At 37.1% G+C, this 18483-nt stretch overlaps 1 protein-coding gene across 4 annotated transcripts in view; it reads right to left on the reverse strand.

Moving 5' to 3' along the window:
* ccser1 (coiled-coil serine rich protein 1) overlaps positions 1–18483 on the reverse strand; it is a 128605-nt gene that overhangs the window by 85153 nt on the left and 24969 nt on the right. For all 4 annotated transcript variants that reach the window (XM_011479001.3, XM_020705831.2, XM_011479004.3 and 1 more), the window contains exons 6-7: positions 17810–17915; positions 1275–1449 (exon numbers count right to left, since the gene is read on the reverse strand). In XM_011479001.3, the coding sequence (XP_011477303.1) occupies positions 1275–1449; positions 17810–17915 (281 nt within the window). The remainder of the gene's footprint in view (positions 1–1274; positions 1450–17809; positions 17916–18483) is intronic.

An 18483-nucleotide genomic window follows, 5' to 3' on the forward strand; every position in this document is an offset into this window, starting at 1 on the left:
CAAGAGAGCCGAGAGGTATTAAACAGGTTTTACTGAAACATCTAGGCTCCCGTTCATGTTTTTTTAAAGTAATTTGTGTTTAAAAAATATGGTTTTCATGATACCTATGCTTGTACACTTTGGTAAGGATTTGTCCTCTACGTATTTACATGAAACACCAACACCTGTTTTAAACGCCTTATCTGATTAAATGGCATTTTAGCTAAATTAGTTTTTGCTTGGTATGCAACTCATTTATGTAATTTTTGATAAAAGCATCTGCTAAATTACTAAATGTAAATTTGAATTTACTGGATTTCAAACTTTTAGAGTGATTTGGCATTAGAGGACACCAACACAAGATTTTTACAGGAAAGTTAGATAAGGCTTTTAAAGAGAATGCCTTGTAAAGTAGCGGGATGATTAATGGGTACTGTAAGTGTACCCATTGAAAAAGAGACCGCTAGACAGATGGGCAGTATGGTGGAGCTTTGCAGGTCATGTATGATAGCTGCTCTGCAGGTGTCACAGAGAAGTTCAGGATGGAGGGGGGACTGCATTAAGGATCAGCTTTGAGAACCTTTTTTTTAATCAGGTTAGGTGGGAATCTCTGTGGACCACAATGTTTGCAGATGACCTTGTAATCTATAGGAGAGGTGAAGAAGCATGTGTTGGAATTATAGAAAGAAAGAAGGTTTTAGATGTGATGTGTGACAAAATGAAAGGTGTACAAAACTGTGGTATACTGTTGATTACTGCCAGGAAGAAAAGCCTCGAAAAAAGAAAGTTCACGAAAGTAGTGAAGGAAGTGATGCACATGCCATGCTGTAGGCAAGGAGAATGCAGAAGATAATGTTAGGATGGTGACAGATGATTCACTGTGGCAACCCCTAAAGGGGACAGCTGAAAGGCAAAGAGGAAGAGGAGCGTAACGACAAACAACAGGTCTCCAAGTTTCCACAATGCTAATTAACGATCGGAATAAATTTACAAAGCAAAGCAAATAGGAAGACAATTAAAAGTTGGAACAATTGAAACAAGGTTTCATAGAACTGATTAAAACAGGCTTTAAAACATGGCAACAGAAGCACTGAAACGAATCAGTTGCAAGTAAAACTGTTTTTTATTACTTACTTTACTTAAACAGAAAAGCAAAAACCTGTGTTCCTGCTCTGCACCATCAAATGCACTAAGTTCACTCAATATGTTGTCATAGAAGGTTTGGTTCATTAATTTCAATCCAAGTTCCTGTAAAGAATTCTTTTTGTAGCAATGTGAGTATTATAAAAACCCACCTCCTGAAGTGTCCGTCGGAGTCTTAAAAGCAGAGTCTTGACAGCAGTGCAGTCCTGTTGCATTAGTCTGAATGGAAGGGTCTCTAGTCCTGACGGTAAGAGTTCCTCTTCTTTACTCAGACCAAGCCCCATGCTCCACTCAGCAGGCAGCAGGCTGGTTGGTCGGCTGGGTTCCCTGTAGGAGAAGAAAAGAATTCAGAAATGTAATGATAGTTCAGGCCAGCATAAAAAACACTAAACCTGATCTAAAGCTTTCAGTTTAACTAAACATAGGTAGTGTAAACTGAGCAGCTCCAGTTTGTGGTCAAACTTTCTTTCTAAAAAGTGTTGGTGGAACTACCACTACATGGAGTTACCCATTAATACTATTTTCACTCTTTTTGAAACCTATTGAGAAGTTAAATACACATCTGAATACCACTACAGGACATTTCCAGACCCCTTTTATAATTTTTAATTACAAAAAATATTGACACAAAAAATGTCTACCATTTAAGATCACCATCAAGAAATATCCTTTTTTCCTGAGTTAACACTTGTAAAAAAGAAACATGTTTGTCCCTGCCACTGACTGTGAGACAATGTGTGGATGTGTTTCTGTAGGAAATATACACAATCCAAGAAATAAAATAGCGGGAGAGTGGAAAACTACACTAAAAATGCAACTTTATTAGTGACCCAATAATGAATTGCTAACAAATAACTATGTAACCCTCCTTTAAAGCTGTAAAGACTGGATAAGGTAGTGGGACTTCAAATTTATGAACACAAGGAAGTAGGAGAGATCAGTTAAAGGCCTTTTAATGAACTGTCCCTTTTGGAAAACACACTTCATTAAACAGTAAACAGGTTCCTGAAGCCGACTGTCTCTGGTCTCTTTTGTTTGGCCTGTTAGTTGTCTTTTCAGACTGGATAAATCCTTTTTCCCGGATTGAGTCCCGAATCTTGCATGTGGTCTTTTTTCAGACTGGCATCAAGTGGACCATTCTGTTACAGACCAAAGCTTGTAGACAAAACCATGTCACTAAATATCTCTTAAGTCATTGGCCAGTAACTAAGAGGGCGAGTCAAAACGACATGAGAAAGACAGACGTGCTGCGCTTTACAATCCTTATCGGGACAGTTATTTTATTAAAACTTAATATTTCAATTACCAGTTTTGAACATCGGGAACAACACTTTTTACTTGTTAGTTTGTTATGGCAGAGGCATGCTTTTTTTCTGTTTTGAACACAACAATTGTTGCTTTCTGTTTGTCTACTACTCTGTTTATGACAGCTACGGTGGCCGTTTTGGTTCAGTTGTTCTGCTCTGAGGATGGATTGTATTCAGACTGAGGAATCTCAGAGTGTACTGAAGCTCAGTCCCATTAGAAACGAACCAAGTCCACCTCCAAAGATGGGTCTGCGAGCAGTTTCTGGTCCCGAGCCAGGGCCCACTTGGGTGTATTCAGACTGAAAATTTGTTCCAGATCATTGGGGGAAATAAACTCTGGTTCACTTAAAGCGGACCAAATGTGTCCAGTCTGAATCCCGCCCTAAATTCAGTACCAACAGAGTTTAGAAGAGCAAAAGGGCAAGTGCTGGGGGGAGCAGGAGTTCTCAAGAGCATTCTTAGTCTTGCTTTACCTTTCAAATGATTCTTATTTATGAAGAACATTAAGTTCATGTATTCCTAAATTAGGTGTTAATAAAAAAGAAGTGAGATTCTTTGAATTACTTTAGTGAGTTTATTTTTTAATAAGAGTCTTGAGCCATTATACCAAAGAAAACAGCCAAGCAAACAATAATATTAAATGTAAGGAGACAGTAAATACAGTTACATAGTTTCTACCCAACAGTAATTAATACACTTAAAAAAACCATAAGGTAGCACAGCTAGTTAATTTCAGGAAATGCTGCACAACTGATAGTTTACAAAAAATGAGCATTTTCACTTTTGATGTACACATTATAATAACAATAGACATTCTATTCTATTCAATAGTTAAGGACTATACAGTGCCATTTTACAAAAACTACTAATGAATCCACTGTGTTCTTCTGAGGGGACTGGTATTGTAGACTCAGACGCCCCGGCAAAATGGCAAACAACCGAGAGAATAGTGAGCGAATTTGGACACAACCAATATATCACAAAAATAAAAATCCCCAACAACCATCCAAAAGATCCATTCAGTCAGTCACTACCTTGAAGTTCACTCTACTGGTTCACTGTATCAGCCCTCTTTTGTGTGCATTTGCGGTCATCCCTGCTCCTATTTCCACCACCTATCTGCCCAGCCCCCATTTTTGTCATTTTACTATTCACAGTATTAGCACCCTTACCACTGCCTCCATTCAGCTCTTCCATTATCCGGCACCAAACCACCCTTCTTCTGAGCTCTTGTCTTCCAACTCAACAGCCCTCCCCTTTCCACTTCTCCAGGTTTTCCCTTTTATTGTAACAACCACTTTACTAGTCCATTGCAGTGTCAAGGCCCGAGCTGTCCCCCGAGGACTCTGCTGAGTACCTCCGACAAATGTCGACGAAACAGGCAGTCTTTTGAGGACAGGTGAGTGCTGTCTGTCAAGTAGCTTTTTACCCCTTTTAAATGGCACCATTTGTTTTTGTTGTTTTCTTTTATCTTGCCATACATCTCCTATGAGAGAACGTTCTCCAAGCATTTTCTCTGTTATCCCATTCAGCTGTTTAGCTGGGATTACTTGAGTCTAAATTAATAGAAAATTTGCTGGGCAACGTCTTGTTGTGTTTTTTTGGGTTGTTGTGGTTTTTGTTTTTCTTTACTCACCATCATTCGGAATACATGTCTCTCCTAGGCCTGACCGTCTTTGCTTGGCTTTTACAAAAGTTAAAAGTTAACAATCACCCAACTCTGTGCAGACAGAGTAAAGAGTTGGGTTTCTTGCACCATAGCAGAAAAAGATGAAAAATAATTCAAAAAACTTTAGTTCAAACACTAAAATAAATATGCTCTGAATTTTTTCCTTTAAAAGTCCAAAGATAAAAAAAAGAAAATACGGTAAATATTAGCAACATAAAATGAATTGGTACAAAGTTCTCGTCTTAGTCATCATTAAGAAAAGCTGCTATTCAGCTACACGGTGACAGATTGTTACCTTGTTTATCGCAGGAGTTCCGTTCTAAAAGCACCGCGCAACAAGGGAAATCCATAAAGTAGGATTTTAGATGTTTAAGACTATAAAATTCCGAACTAAAAAAAACACAATAAAAAAATTTTAAACTAAAAAACTTTTGTAGAAAACTAAGTTCAGTATTATAAATTGAAAAACAAAGTTCTGCTCGTGACTGATGATTTTTGTAACTCAGGCAATCTGAACACATTCTGTACAGGAGACGGGCACAGAGATCGATTGACACGGCCAATAGCCAATCAGGATACAGAACACAGTGCACTATTGAAAAGAAAAACTGCAAAATTTCAATGTGACCCAATAATGAATAATTACAAAATCCATGTAAGAAAATACAAAAATCAGTGAACCGCGACACAGCGAGGGAACTTCTAAAGTTTGGGGGGTTTAAAACAAAAAACATAGCAGAAATCAATAATATAGACATAGAGGAACAATGTAACAAAAAAATAATTGCACAAATAATAAAAGAACTTATAAAACTATAAGTATAGAAAATAAATAAGAATGCAACATACAAAAAATTGGATCACAAAAACAGTTTTCATATTTATTTTTGAAAACAAAATTCTAATAATTTTAACAAATAAATTTTGACAAGTGAATTTAAAGAAGAAAAAAAAGTTGAATCCTTGGAAATGATTGAAACAGAAATGTGTCTGCTGTGTCCATTTCTATCTGCAGTCACCGGGTAGATGAGTCGTTTTCTAGCCAATCATCGAGTCTTGTGTGTGGGTTATTACCCCACACATTCAAGCAAACAAACACACACATGGAAAAAAGGCACTGCACAGTAGAAGACAAGTCTGTTCAGTGATGATAGATGTTATACAGGGAGGGAGGCCGTTCCTCCACTCAGCATCATCTGTCTTTTCACTGTCATGAGCGGGTAGCAAGACGCTCTCACTCCATCTCTCCTTTTTATAACTCTCTCCTACCTCACCCCCACCCCCAGCGCAAGCTACTCCCAGCATGTCACTGCAAATAATACTGCTCTGTGACGACGAGTTAAGAAAATATACAAACCGACAAAATACTCATTTGAATTTCAAGACTTCCCTTTCCACCAGCTAGTGGTCAAACCCAGTACTGCGCTTTAAGATGCAGGGGGTAACACTACTGATGTATTAGTGACTGTAATGAATCGTTTTTAACAAAGATTTTCCCACTTGAGTCTTCTCAGGCAAATTCTAAAAGGTAGAAAAAATAAAATTATGGGGAGGAATACAAAAAAGTGACTCCTGTCTTTGCACCATACTCATTTTGTTTTGTTCTCTCTTCTTTTTTTTTTTGGTTATCTTTTCTCTTTTACTTCTTTTATGCCCAAAATATTTTTCCACATTCACTTATCTTCTCTAACATAAAGGTTTTTCGCCCTATATCTTTCCCTAATTTGCACTCTCCCCTCCATCTGTTTGACCCACCTCTTTCCTCTCTGAGGCCTTTTTTTTTTTTCCAACAGCTGTGTTATGAGCGATCCATTTCACAAACAGAAAAAAGACAATTATCCACCTTTTTATGACTTTCATTATTTTACCTTTTTTTTTATCACTAAGCCGGTGGCTCATCAGCACTGAAAAATACCTACTCACACATATCCCAACACCCACACACTGCACACAGAGCCAACAAACTACACACACACACTTCGATCTTCAGGTTTACATAATATTCAGTTAGTGTGTGAATAGTAGAATAATGACTGCTTGTCAGATAAATGATGTGGGATTCAGGTACATTATCTGGAGCAGCAGCAAGGAGCAGGGGGGGCTGCACCCCTGTCAATCATCAATAAAAAGTGCATTGTCTCAGGGATGATAATCGTAAGGGGCACTTAAACACTGAGACGCATGGAAAAAAGCAGTCAATCGCTTCTGCCAGCTCTTTCCTCATTAAATTTTTACTGACAACAAAGAACACATTTATGAGGACAATGCCATTTGTGTCTATGTCGGTGTCATTCTGTGAAATGCAGACATCTTTGTGTAATGCCTGCATGCTTGCGTAAGTGAAGTACAACGTTACACCACAGCTAGGACTGAATGATCACCATCATTCGTCACTCTCCCTTTCCACCTGACAGACAGTGCAGTCATCTGCATTCAGCACCTCAAGCTATGGATGTTTAATGCTGCCATTAAACTCATCTCCAACATAAAGTGCATCTGTGACTAAAGAGTGAGCACAAGCCAAGCTCCAGGCAGTGAATCTAATGGCGAATTGAACTCTCCAGACACAGAAAAGAAGAAAATATAAAACTAACTAGATATGGCAGGGTTAACTTTCTGATTAACCTTAGCGTCCTTTCTGCTTTTCCTTTCTTTCCTGCTCTCTGAATCATTCCTTGTTTGCTAGCATTCTGTGCAGCTTGGAACCTCTTCCAGTTCTTTTTATTTTTCTCTATCGCAGGATGTGTTACCTTCAGAGACACTCAATTCATCCACAAGGAAATGTTAATGTGAAGTTATACACAAAAAAACAGAATTTCAGCCCAGATCTTATTTCCAATATTAAAAAACATAATATTACAGTTCCTTGTTTCTTGAACAGATATAATAAAGTTCCAATGTTGTTTTTTTAAGTTTTCCACTTTGCAGAACATTGTCAAGCTTCCCATTCAATATGTAACTTAAACCTTCAGATATAAGGCCATGGTTAAAAAATGAAATGCCTCCTGGCTTTGTTGCTCAAAACTGACATGAGATGGTTAAGCAGCATTTCTTACTGATTTGAAGAATTTTACATATTTCTCTTCAATAATTATGTTAAATAATCCATGGAATTTTGTTTAAAGGGTAACATATTCTTGACAGTGAAAATTTAAAAGCAAAAAGAGTCAGACTGCTGTAGGAAACGTTTCACAACAGCAGCTGCTAGTGGAACCAGGCTTCCTTTCTCTGTTCAGTTTTAATCCTTTCTGATAAGGGTAGTTATTTCTTCACATAAAGTATATTATAATGTAAAACAAAGTTTGTTTCTTAAAGATATAAAAAATGTATTCATTTTAAAACGGATTTGAGACTAAATTCCTCCACACTTTGCACTTATTCAAGAAGACTTAGCTTTAATATATTTCATTTGAACCTGAAATAAACATTTTAAATATAATTATATTTAAATATTTTTATTAAACTTCATATTGGTGAACTTTTTTCTTCAGATATCTCATTTCGCTGTGATGTAACATCTATCATTTGCTGTGCCCCTTATAGTTGACTGAGGTCTTCACCCTCTCCATAAGGTTACACCCTGCCACCCTTCACAGGAAGCTCATTTCCGCCACTTGCCTTCATCCTTTGGTGGCAACCCACAGCTTCTGACCATAGGTGAGGGATAGAAATGCAGAGGGACTGTTAAATTGGCAGCTTTGCCTTTTAGCTCAGATTCCTCCTTACAGAGCAGTGCATGGTTGTGTAGCGTACATGACAAATCTTTTGGACACTTTAACTCCTCTATTTAAGGTGGTTTAACATTTCCTATTTAGACGGGGCAGTGTCGACACTACTTGCCGTATATCTTCTTCACCGTTACGTTTGTGTGCTCAGCAAGACAGTTTTGTGTTTGAGCGCCCCAAAGTTGTGTTTTACTGTAACTTCAGAAGCCCCAGACACGTGTGCAAAAGCGCCATTCTCATTGGTCGTATAGTTTTTGACAAACCAAAAAAACGAACCCGAGGCGTTTTTAAAAAAATGACGCTTTTACGCGTGGTGTTTTTCGCGTCGGTGTGCACACTCACATTGGTGCCCTTTGTTTAGTCACGAGGCGTTAAACTTTGGCGAAAATCGCGCGCGAAATTCGTCCCGGTGTGAACAGGCCTCAAGTATGCCTCCTTTAGAGGATATGTTGTCTGATTCTGACAGAAACTGCCTATATGTTAAGACAAATTCAAATCTTTCATTTGAGCTTTAGAAGTTGTGCGTACATTACCATTTTCGCTCTTCATCTTCAACTCATTTGTACTTTAATTCCAACTTAATGAGAAAAGAAGCGAAAATAATAACCCAAATAAGCTTCCACAACACATGATATTAAGACAGACACATGATGCTATTTTCAAGCTCTACATTTTCATTGCATGATATTGCATGATTCACAGTTCAAAACAAGTCCTTTTTATCTAATACTGCTTGTTATGTGGCCACTCAGCTCAGTCCCTGCCTAAAAAATTAGCTCCAGGCTCTTTAAAACCCACAAAAGCCCATTTTCTTCCCTGACTGGCTCTGTGGGAACTTTCCAAGAAGAAACACCCAAGGCTTGTGAACAAAAGCCAGCCCCAAGTTTGTGAAACTGACAGTGAAGATTTAAAGTGATATTTCTTTTTAATTCTTAACTGGAAATTTGGTGTTTTTTAACCTATGTGAGAAGAAAATTACAACGGCCAAGGATCCTGCTTGAAATATTCAACTTATTTTAGGATCCAGCAATGCATTTGACCAACTCTAATCACATGTGCTAATAATCTTTATAGATTGTGGGTATCAGGTATATATTTTTATTATTATAACTGAAAAATACATGAAACTTTAGCCTAGATACCGGCAAACACAGAACAGCAGACAATCGGAAAAAATGATTACTTTAAGCAGACATAAGATCATTGATGGAAACTAGTGATTAAAAAATGTTCCGTTGCTAAACAGGATTCAAAACTCCAATCAGGTAACTGATGTTTTGACTTTTAGTTTTGAGTTTGGAGGCCTTTAACCTGGAGTAAGAACACATTAATGCCACTATGAACAGTTAAGATCAGTCTAACTTTCCTATTTTGCATTTTAGAAGGACGTTTATATCAATTGTTTATTACACATAATATTTTTTGCTGTAGTACAAGACTGTCTGACTAATACATCGAATTCATTGAAAGAATACGTCTAGTACAAAATAAATAACAAAATATTGATTAATATATAATGCTAAACAATCCACAAACAGCTAATAAATAACAGATGAAAGGGACTTGTCACATCTTCTTGAATTAACTTCTTCTACACGGTGATAAGACAGCAAACAAATCCACTTTGTGTTGCTTCTCACTTCCACTACAGTGTGTGGCTCCATGTTTCTGCAAATTATATTGCACTGCATGTTTTTTGCTTTGTCCCAAGCTTCACTCAAGGCTCAGCTGGATTCTTTATGCTTGTCTATTTTTATAAAAATGAATGCGTGCATGCGAGTACATGCAAGCATATGACTAACCATGGGGAGAAGTATGTGGAGTATTTGCTGACGATATTCAGTCAGACAGGATTAGACAACATCACAGCGGATATACTTTATGATTCATTTCACTTTTAAACAAATTTGTTCTTTTGTTAATAAGTGTATGTGAGACCATTCTATATATAATCTCTGATTACAGGTCTCTGTGGGAGACTGCAGAGCCGACTGAGAGCGCATCAGTGTGAGCGAGATCATCCCATGTGTGAGAAGAGGGTGTCTTTTCCAATTAGAATATGTTGTGTCTTACTCGGCCTCTCTGCTCAGCAGTGCCTTAATATCCAGCTGACTCTGGCATGAACGCTACTTTCTTTTCGAAAACTTCTTGTTACTACTATCTATGTTGGATTTAATCTTATGCTGTACCTTTCCACCCTTATGAATACAAGTTATGTGTATCCATACATTTGTATTCACAAGTATGCGTATACCCAGTGTTAGGAGTAACTCATTACAAAAGCGATGTATTGATATATTTTTTGTGTTTTTTTGTGTACTCTCTCATTAAGAAAAAAAAAACATGTTTTCTAGAGATAACAATACCAAAAGATAGGATTTATCGTTAGCACAAGGACACTAAAAAATGGATTTTCATTGGTAATCATTGGTAATGATCGACAACATCAGCACAATTTCTGCCTGAGTTTGACCACCAGTAAAGTAATCAATCATAAATTGATCAGTTCTTCTGGTGTTTGACATTTTCTCTGACAAACTGCTTTTTCATAGCTGTGAATTGTATCAAAAATGGAAAAAGTATATTCATCGTTATCTCGTTATCACAACATACCAAAATTTTTTATCTCATGATAATGACATCTACTACCTTGTTATCACTCGTTCTCGTGATAACGTGATAGTAGATGTCATTATCAAGATACTTTCTTTTTAAAAAGCTAGGTAGTATGTGTGTAGCTTCTGTAGAAGACATTACAAATTAATTTTGAGTAGTATTTTGAGTAGTATAAAACTTGTGACCCAAAATGTTATTGGTAAAAGACCCAAGACTGTGAGGCATTTGAGGATCTAAAAATACAACCAAAAACATTTTTCCTGATTGTGGTTGGTCAGTTTAAGGTTTTTCCAACTAATCAAAATGTAAATTACTTAGGAAAATCTACTGTTAGCCTTCATGGACACAAACATTTTTTTTTTTTATTTTACTTTTTTTATAAGAGTGTTCATTGCTTTTTTTGGTCATAGAGCTGTCTGTCTTCTTGTTAGTTAGTTGCAGTCATTTTAACCTGCATTGTTAGGTGCCATGTTTTCCTTTTCCCGAGGCACACTGGCCTCTCTGTTGATCTCTTCATTCATTCTTTTACTACCCTTGGTCTTGTGCAGAGTCACAGGGTTGCTGGAGCCTATCCAGCTATTGTTGGGTGAAGGCAGGGTACACCCTGGACAGTTTGTCAGTCTATTGTAGGGCCTCACAGGGGAAAGAAGCTGAATCCCATGAGAAAACCCAAGCATGCATGAGAACATGCAAATTCAACATAAAAAGGACCCAGGCAGGACTCGAACCAGGGCATCTTCTCTGTAAGGCAAGAATGCCAACCACCAGACCGCCAAGTTTTCCTTTTTTCAGAGTAAATAGCTTTTATATTGGTTTCTATGGACTCAATAAAGCTGAGGGTTACTCCTCCAGTTGTGCTTTAAGGGCTGTTACCGAAGTAAACAATAATATTAGTAGTCATCAAATCGCTCCTCATGTGAATGTAAAATACTTTAAAGTACACTTAAGATGATATGTTGCACTTCTGTGGGTATTATGTAGAAAGTAACTTAAAAGTAATAGAGGACTTATCTTATTGTAAGGTAACTTGTTACTTTTGACAATAGCAAGTACTTTGTCATGTATTATAGTTTGGTAAGGTAACTTGCACAACACTGGAAAATGAATTTTTTACTCCTTTTCACAGTAGAAAAAGAACGTGTGTTCAATTGTGGCTAAGTCCCAACAGGCTTCATCAAGTAAGAGGTGGAAAAGCGAGACCATCCTGACCCTCAATTTCCTACAGACAGACTATGACAACCTTTGAAATTCTGCATGTGAAATTCCCCAGACCACCCATCTTCATCTTTTCAGTGGTAAACAGTGCTTAACACCAAAACGGAGAGAAGGAAAAAAAAAACTGTAGGCCATTACTAGGCGAGTACCATTACTATAGCAACAAGGCAAGTTACATCCAATGGTCAAAATTTGATTTCCTTTAAAAAAAGAGAAATGGAAAAGGTGGCTCTTTTTAGCACATTGAAGATAAATCAAACATATTTCTGTCCACATTTTATCATCAATGAGGCAAAAAGATAAAAATATATGTTTGCCATGACTGTACAATAAGTACATTAAGCATTTAAAACGACACACTTTTTTATCCTCTCCATAACTAACTCCTTGTAGCAACAGTTATCCATCTCAGAGAGGAATCATTGGCTTAAAAGCATTCCTTTATCCTAAATGCTATTTAAAAATGAGTATGAGTGATATGAAAATGCAGCATCAAACACTCATCGATTAAACAAGTTTTTCTCCACAGGCTGGTCTTTTATCTTTATCCATTCTAATGATATAGGACAGGAATTTGTGTCAAAACTATCCTTTTTGCAGAAATCTCTTGAATTCTTTCACTACTCACCTTTCCAGACACAAAGTGAAAACAGGGATTTAGCATATAAAAGGTATTCTCTTACAACTTTGTTATGCTTTTACTTTACGTTTACAAAGGCCCAAAGGAGAAAACAAATAAATAAATCAAATAACTGCTGTCAAAATCATCTGACTCTCAGGCAATAGAGAGGAGGCATAGATGGAAGTTTTTATGAGCTTATTTATGTGTATAAGGCAGATGCTACGCTCAGTCTGTCAGTCTCCTGCTGCTCAAATTCTCTCTGGACAAGCTGAATGACTGACAGGTTTGTGTGCGTTTTGTGTGTGAGTGAACACATTTGTATGTTATGGAGAAACAAACCTGTTCAGATGAACAGGGTGTAGACAGCAGGTCTTTTAAAGGAACTCGAGCCTATGTGCATATGTGTGGGGGAGTGTTGTGTGTGTGTGTGTGTGTGTGTGTGTGTGTGTGTGTGTGTGTGTGTGTGTGTGTGTGTGTGTGTGTGTGTGTGTGTGTGTGTGTGTGTGTGTGTGTGTGTGTGTGTGTGTGTGTGTATCAGAAGAAGGGAGCTCCCATTGTCACCAACCAAATTAATGTTCCTTTAAAGGACTGTGGAACCTGAGACAAAACAAGGCATGAAGCTGAGAGAAGGCGTTCACAGAGAAATACTAATGCCTGGATGGAAACATTTTGCTGTTTGCTTCCAATCTCATGACCTCTACTTGGTATGATAACAAAATTTCTATCAAATTTTTTGGTAAAAACTTGTTGGATACAGTAACAATGCTGACCTAAAACCAGAAAGCAGCTACAGATAAACCAAAAAATAAGACTTAGGGAATTCCTTAAACATCTCCATTTTTTCCAAAACAAGAGCAACAAAGCAGCCAAGCAATCAATCACTAAATTGACAATTCACAATTAATCAAAATCACTTATAAAGAAAAAATTAAAATGTTTAATTTACTTTCAGCTTACAGGAAGGTTCTTTTAAAAATCCACCTTTTTTTCCTGAAGTGAAGTGACCCTTATTTAATGTCTACTGAAACTGCAGCTTAACACTCCAGCTACCAATAAAATAGATCCTTTGCTGACAAGACGTTTTTTTGAGCAAATCCCTCTCTCTAAGCCAGTATACAACATTTTATTTTCAGCAGAAAACTCAGAGTAAAAGTCTCCAGAACCTTATAAACAAGCGCAAATGACAAATTAGTGTTCCACAAAAATGTTTTTCATCGGAAAAGGATTTGAACATTACAAAGCACCTCATACTGTGTACAGATGATTCTACAAGAATGGCTCAGGGCCATCTGGTGGGGTAGCTCAAGATAGCAATCAAATTGTATCAGCATGATTTTACATCTTACCATTGGATTTTCAAGGGTCAGCACCATCACCCAGAACACTATAGTCTCCCCACTCTCTTCTTTGAACAATTCCTTCAGAGAACGGTCTCTAAAGGAGACTACCGTATTAATGAGGGCGGCCATGGTGCATGAGTAGAGCGTTTGACCTCTAATAGGAAGATTATATGTTTGAAGTGTGGTAAGACACTTAACCCTACATTGCTCCTAGCGGCCTGGCTTGCACTTTGCATGTCAGTTCTGTCCCTATTGGTGTATGAATGTGTGTGTGTGTGAATGGTGCTGTGACGATTAAGGGCTTAAGACCTTGAAGAAGATTTTTAAAAGCAATGACTATTTTAAAATAAAACTTTTTTTTTCTTTTTAAAAAGGTGCTGAAGGAGAATACAACATTTATCATTTAAAAAATATATCCTCAAGGACCCATCCCACAAAGGAAATGCACCCTTTTAGCTGGTGCCCACTACCTTCAGTGTGAGGAAATACAATTTTTCACTGAGCGAAAACACAAAAGAAGTGAAAAGTATAAACCATCTTTGAATTTCCAGTTTTGTGTAATATAGGCATGATTATAAAAAAAAAACACTGAATTTGTCAGAGGTAAGATTGACACATTTGTTATGTTTAATTTGAAACATGCATGTCGTTTTTAACTACTTTGTCACTTACCAAATTATAGAAATGTGTATTGTTAATGCAGGTTCCGTTTGCTTAGACTGCCAATATTGTTAATATAGTTAATGATATCTATATATATATATGCTACTATATTTCGAAATATATTGCTGAAAGTCGGTAAGCAATGAAGAATAATATGTAGATATATATTTTTTGTATATTTGTGTCTTTTGTTTTAAAAGTCAGATTCCTTAAAAATTGTGGAAAAAGTCCAAATCCAGTGAGCCTGTTTAAATGCACACCAAAAATCTGATCTTTTTTTGAAGTTATCAAATTCTTCACGTGATTGTGTTAACGGCATCATCTGACATCCTAAATTGGATAACAACAGTTATCTGATTTTGAGAAATCTGATAAAGCTGAGTCCTAAGTCACCTCACATCCACATAAACTCTAAAAAGAATATGGTATTAGACTGAAACAAGACCGGCATTTTTCAATGATAAGATTTCTTTAGAGCATGTAAACATGTCAGGTCTAAATATTATAACCATCTGATTATTCTCAGTTATTGGATTTGCTGCTATGCAAACAATCGTAATGATAGCTATAACTGATAGCAGCATCAAGCTAGAAACTTGTGCTGGAATCGTGTTACGACCACTTTCAATGAAAGCTGCAGCAGATGAATGCTCACGGCTACAGCTGACTCATCTCACTAAAATGCAGAATGGACTCATCAAAGGCTAAAGCCAAAAGACAATCAATAGTTGTCTTATTTTGCTTTTGCACTGTGTTAAATGGGCTTCAGCAATGATTAAAGCATGCTTGGGTCTTACAACATTAAACCAAAGACAGTACAACATGAATACAGATAAAGCTGAGACACATCAGTAAGCCAGACTGCTAATGTCAGTATGCATGGTTCCTATAGGCACAGTTGCACTCTTGCACACTTTTATTGGCATCAATTTAATGCTGTACTCTTTGACTGAAGATGAAACCCGTGTTGATGTTTTTGGTATTTCCAGGTTGCAGTACGTCAGTCAAAGGAAGCCCAATCAAAGTGGGGAAAATTGGTTTCAGCTGAATGACATTTCAGCTTCAGTTTTGTATAAAAGTGGGGGGAAAATGCAAATATCTGTGAGTGTGTTCAGGAATGAGAGGTCCTCCACTGCCTTCAGAGACAAGTGAGACTTCAGTGTAAATGAAGGAACCAATAAATTGTCGGAGAAAATCCTCTGTCGGGTTGAAAAGGTCACCTCATGAGCTGCATCGCACTTTCTGGAGGCAGAAAAGGTTTCTCTTTGGGGCTGACACTTTCAACAAGTGTCACAAACATGATCAAAATATTACAAAAATTTCTAACAAACCAAAATGCCAGGCAACCTCAGTGCCGCAACGTCAAGCATATATCATTCATCTCTACTTATACACTCTTCACATAGGTTGACCTACATTTTCCATATAAAACCTGTCTATTCAAAAGCAAGCATGTTTAAAAAGATGCATTTAGCCTGCGGATCCCAGCAAGAAAAATATAATAAATAAAACTAGATGATGGAAAGAGACACATTAAAAGGTAAAGTAATAATCAACTCTGCAGGCTTGTCTGACAGGCCACAGGATGGCTCTACCAGTGATACAACCTGTTATTACCCACTGGCTCCATAAAACCAAATAAGCCTTATCCACAGAGCTGCTCCATATGAGAGTACCGGTACACATCTTTGTGCAGATGAGTGCGAGGATGTGCAGTGGTCACATCAAACCATGCGTGAGATAATCAGTGACAGCGGTACTCATACGCAGAAACTGAAACTGTAAAAATGTTCTTTCAGCAGTAAGCTACCGGAAGATAGAAGAGAACAGAAATACATACTTGCATATTTATTCAAAGGGAATTCATTTATTTATTGAGCATCTCCGGCTCTGTCTCATCTCAAAGGGACAGAAAGGCATAAAATATCTTGCACACTTGCACAGAGCAGCCAAGATCAGCGGTTCCAGAAATAGACAATAACCCTCCATCTTTCTCTCTGTTTGTTGTCACACAGCAATTGAGAGTGAGGTGTAAAAAGAAAAAACAAATAAACTATAGGGTGTAATGTGATATAGGTATGGTATCCAGAAAATAGTTGCCCTGTGGGTAATTGCATCAAAACAGATCCCTGAGCCCTCCATATGCCCAAACAGTACAAGGCTGCCTTCTGTTTTAGGTCAGCCAATTCCAGACCATGGCCCAGTTTTGGTTTCAGCTACTGCCCTGTTATAATGCTGTGACCACAACATTGTCCAATAACAGATGGCATGGACGTGGCCTTTATGATGATAAAAGCACAGTTGACCATAAATAATTACCTAAAGATAAAACTCCTTTTTGGTAATTTCATGCTGCTTCAATTTTGATTAATTTAAACCCATTTGACTGTCATTTCTCTTCACTGTTGTTGGACTTCGTTTTTTTATTTGACTGAATCAAAATGTCACCACAGTAATCCATGTACATGAGCTTCAAATTGGCAGATGCAAAAATAAATAAAAAGTAAATAAACTGGCTTTTGTAAAACATTACAAATTAAATGCCTCAAAAATAAAGGGAGGATTGAATGAACATCTTTGAATGATAACAGAATTCGGCTGCATCTTTGACTTGTAATTTGAAAATATTATTGAGAAATTACTCATCTTCTTTTGATTTCAGGGATTTTAATTCAGTAAGTTTTTCTAATTCATAAAATAACTGATTGAAGATCATGTCAAATACTCTTGGCTCACCATTAATATGAATACACCAAAAAGAAATTGGGTCAGCTGAAGATCGCACCAATGGATCTTCAGTTTTTGAATAGTTTTGAAGCAAACCAATTGCTTACTTTTTCAAAAGCCCATGAGAATTTCTCTACTCAATCAATTTTTTGGTTTTCTACATTTAGGTGCATCTTTTTTTTAATAAATAATCTGTTTTTTATAGTCTCTCTGTTTCCTGGAGTCCTGCATAGCATTCTGAATAAACCCAATTACATGACATTTATTTATAGACTTCCTGTCTATAGTTTAAATTTATTGCTACTATTAGTCACAAAAAGAGAGACTCTTTTACTGGTGCCCTGTAATTGTAATTCAGAGGACAATTTAGCTCGAAATATTCACACAAAAACATCCATAGTATTTTCCTAGATTTACCAGCAAGCAAACCACCATATTTTTCCAGAGTATAAGTCACAGCAGCCGTTTACAAAACACAATGGAGTACAAGTACAAGTATATTAGCCCAACATGCAAATTATTCAGATAACCATAGCATAAAGAACATGCTAACAAGTCGACTAAACGCTTTATATCACTTCAAATCACTAAATCTGTTGAATTCTTCATCTTTTGGGTTACATTGGAACAATTCCGCCAAGCCTGACATAAGACTGAGCAGCTCTTCTTCTTCTGTATTACTGTGAGTGGTAAATGCTGTTACACACACCTACAGTGCCCTCTAGTGGTTGATGCCATTTATTTTTTTAAATTACATATAAGTCACACGAAAAAATATGACAAATATAAAAGACAAGATTTACCTTTGATTGCATTCTTTGCCTGGAATTCGGTCTCCAGGTGTATCCATGGGAGATGGCAGAAGGTTGAGACAAGAGGTCAAAGACTGGCTGGAGTCTTCTCTAGATACTGTGGACAAACCCAGAAATGAATAAAAATCACTACACTGTAGGTGCACTTAAGCTGCTTCTCTTATCAGGACACCTTTTAGTCTGCAGCATTTCATACTTTGTACTTCCTTCTTTTTGTTGTTGAAAATAATGATATCTCTGTTTGAATGGTACATTTACCACGGTTAGGTAAGGTAGGAGACACAAGTAAAGATTTGGCATTTCCACAAAGCTTTGATTTTAAGACTTGCAACATTGAACACTGCTGGCCATAAATTGCAGTGAAACAGCTTTCTTTTTAATAAAGGCTTCAACAAGCCACAAGAGAGAGATAAAAAATGTGAAGCACCAGAGAGTCTGCAAGAGTGGGGGTTGTAGGGTAGGTGAAGATCCAGTTGTGTACGTCCGCGTGAGTAAATCGTTGAGCACATATCTAAAAATGGTTGCACTGTGTTCCAAGTTGAATGCATACGAGTTTCTTTAAATGACTCCCTTTCATTATCTAGAAGAACCTTACTCTTTTATTGCTAACACCAAGTCTAAGACCCCTGACTTTATGAGAACGATTCATCAAATCTTTAATTTCA

The sequence above is a fragment of the Oryzias latipes genome, chromosome 9, assembly GCF_002234675.1.
Source record: "Oryzias latipes chromosome 9, ASM223467v1".
Taxonomy (NCBI): domain Eukaryota; kingdom Metazoa; phylum Chordata; class Actinopteri; order Beloniformes; family Adrianichthyidae; genus Oryzias; species Oryzias latipes.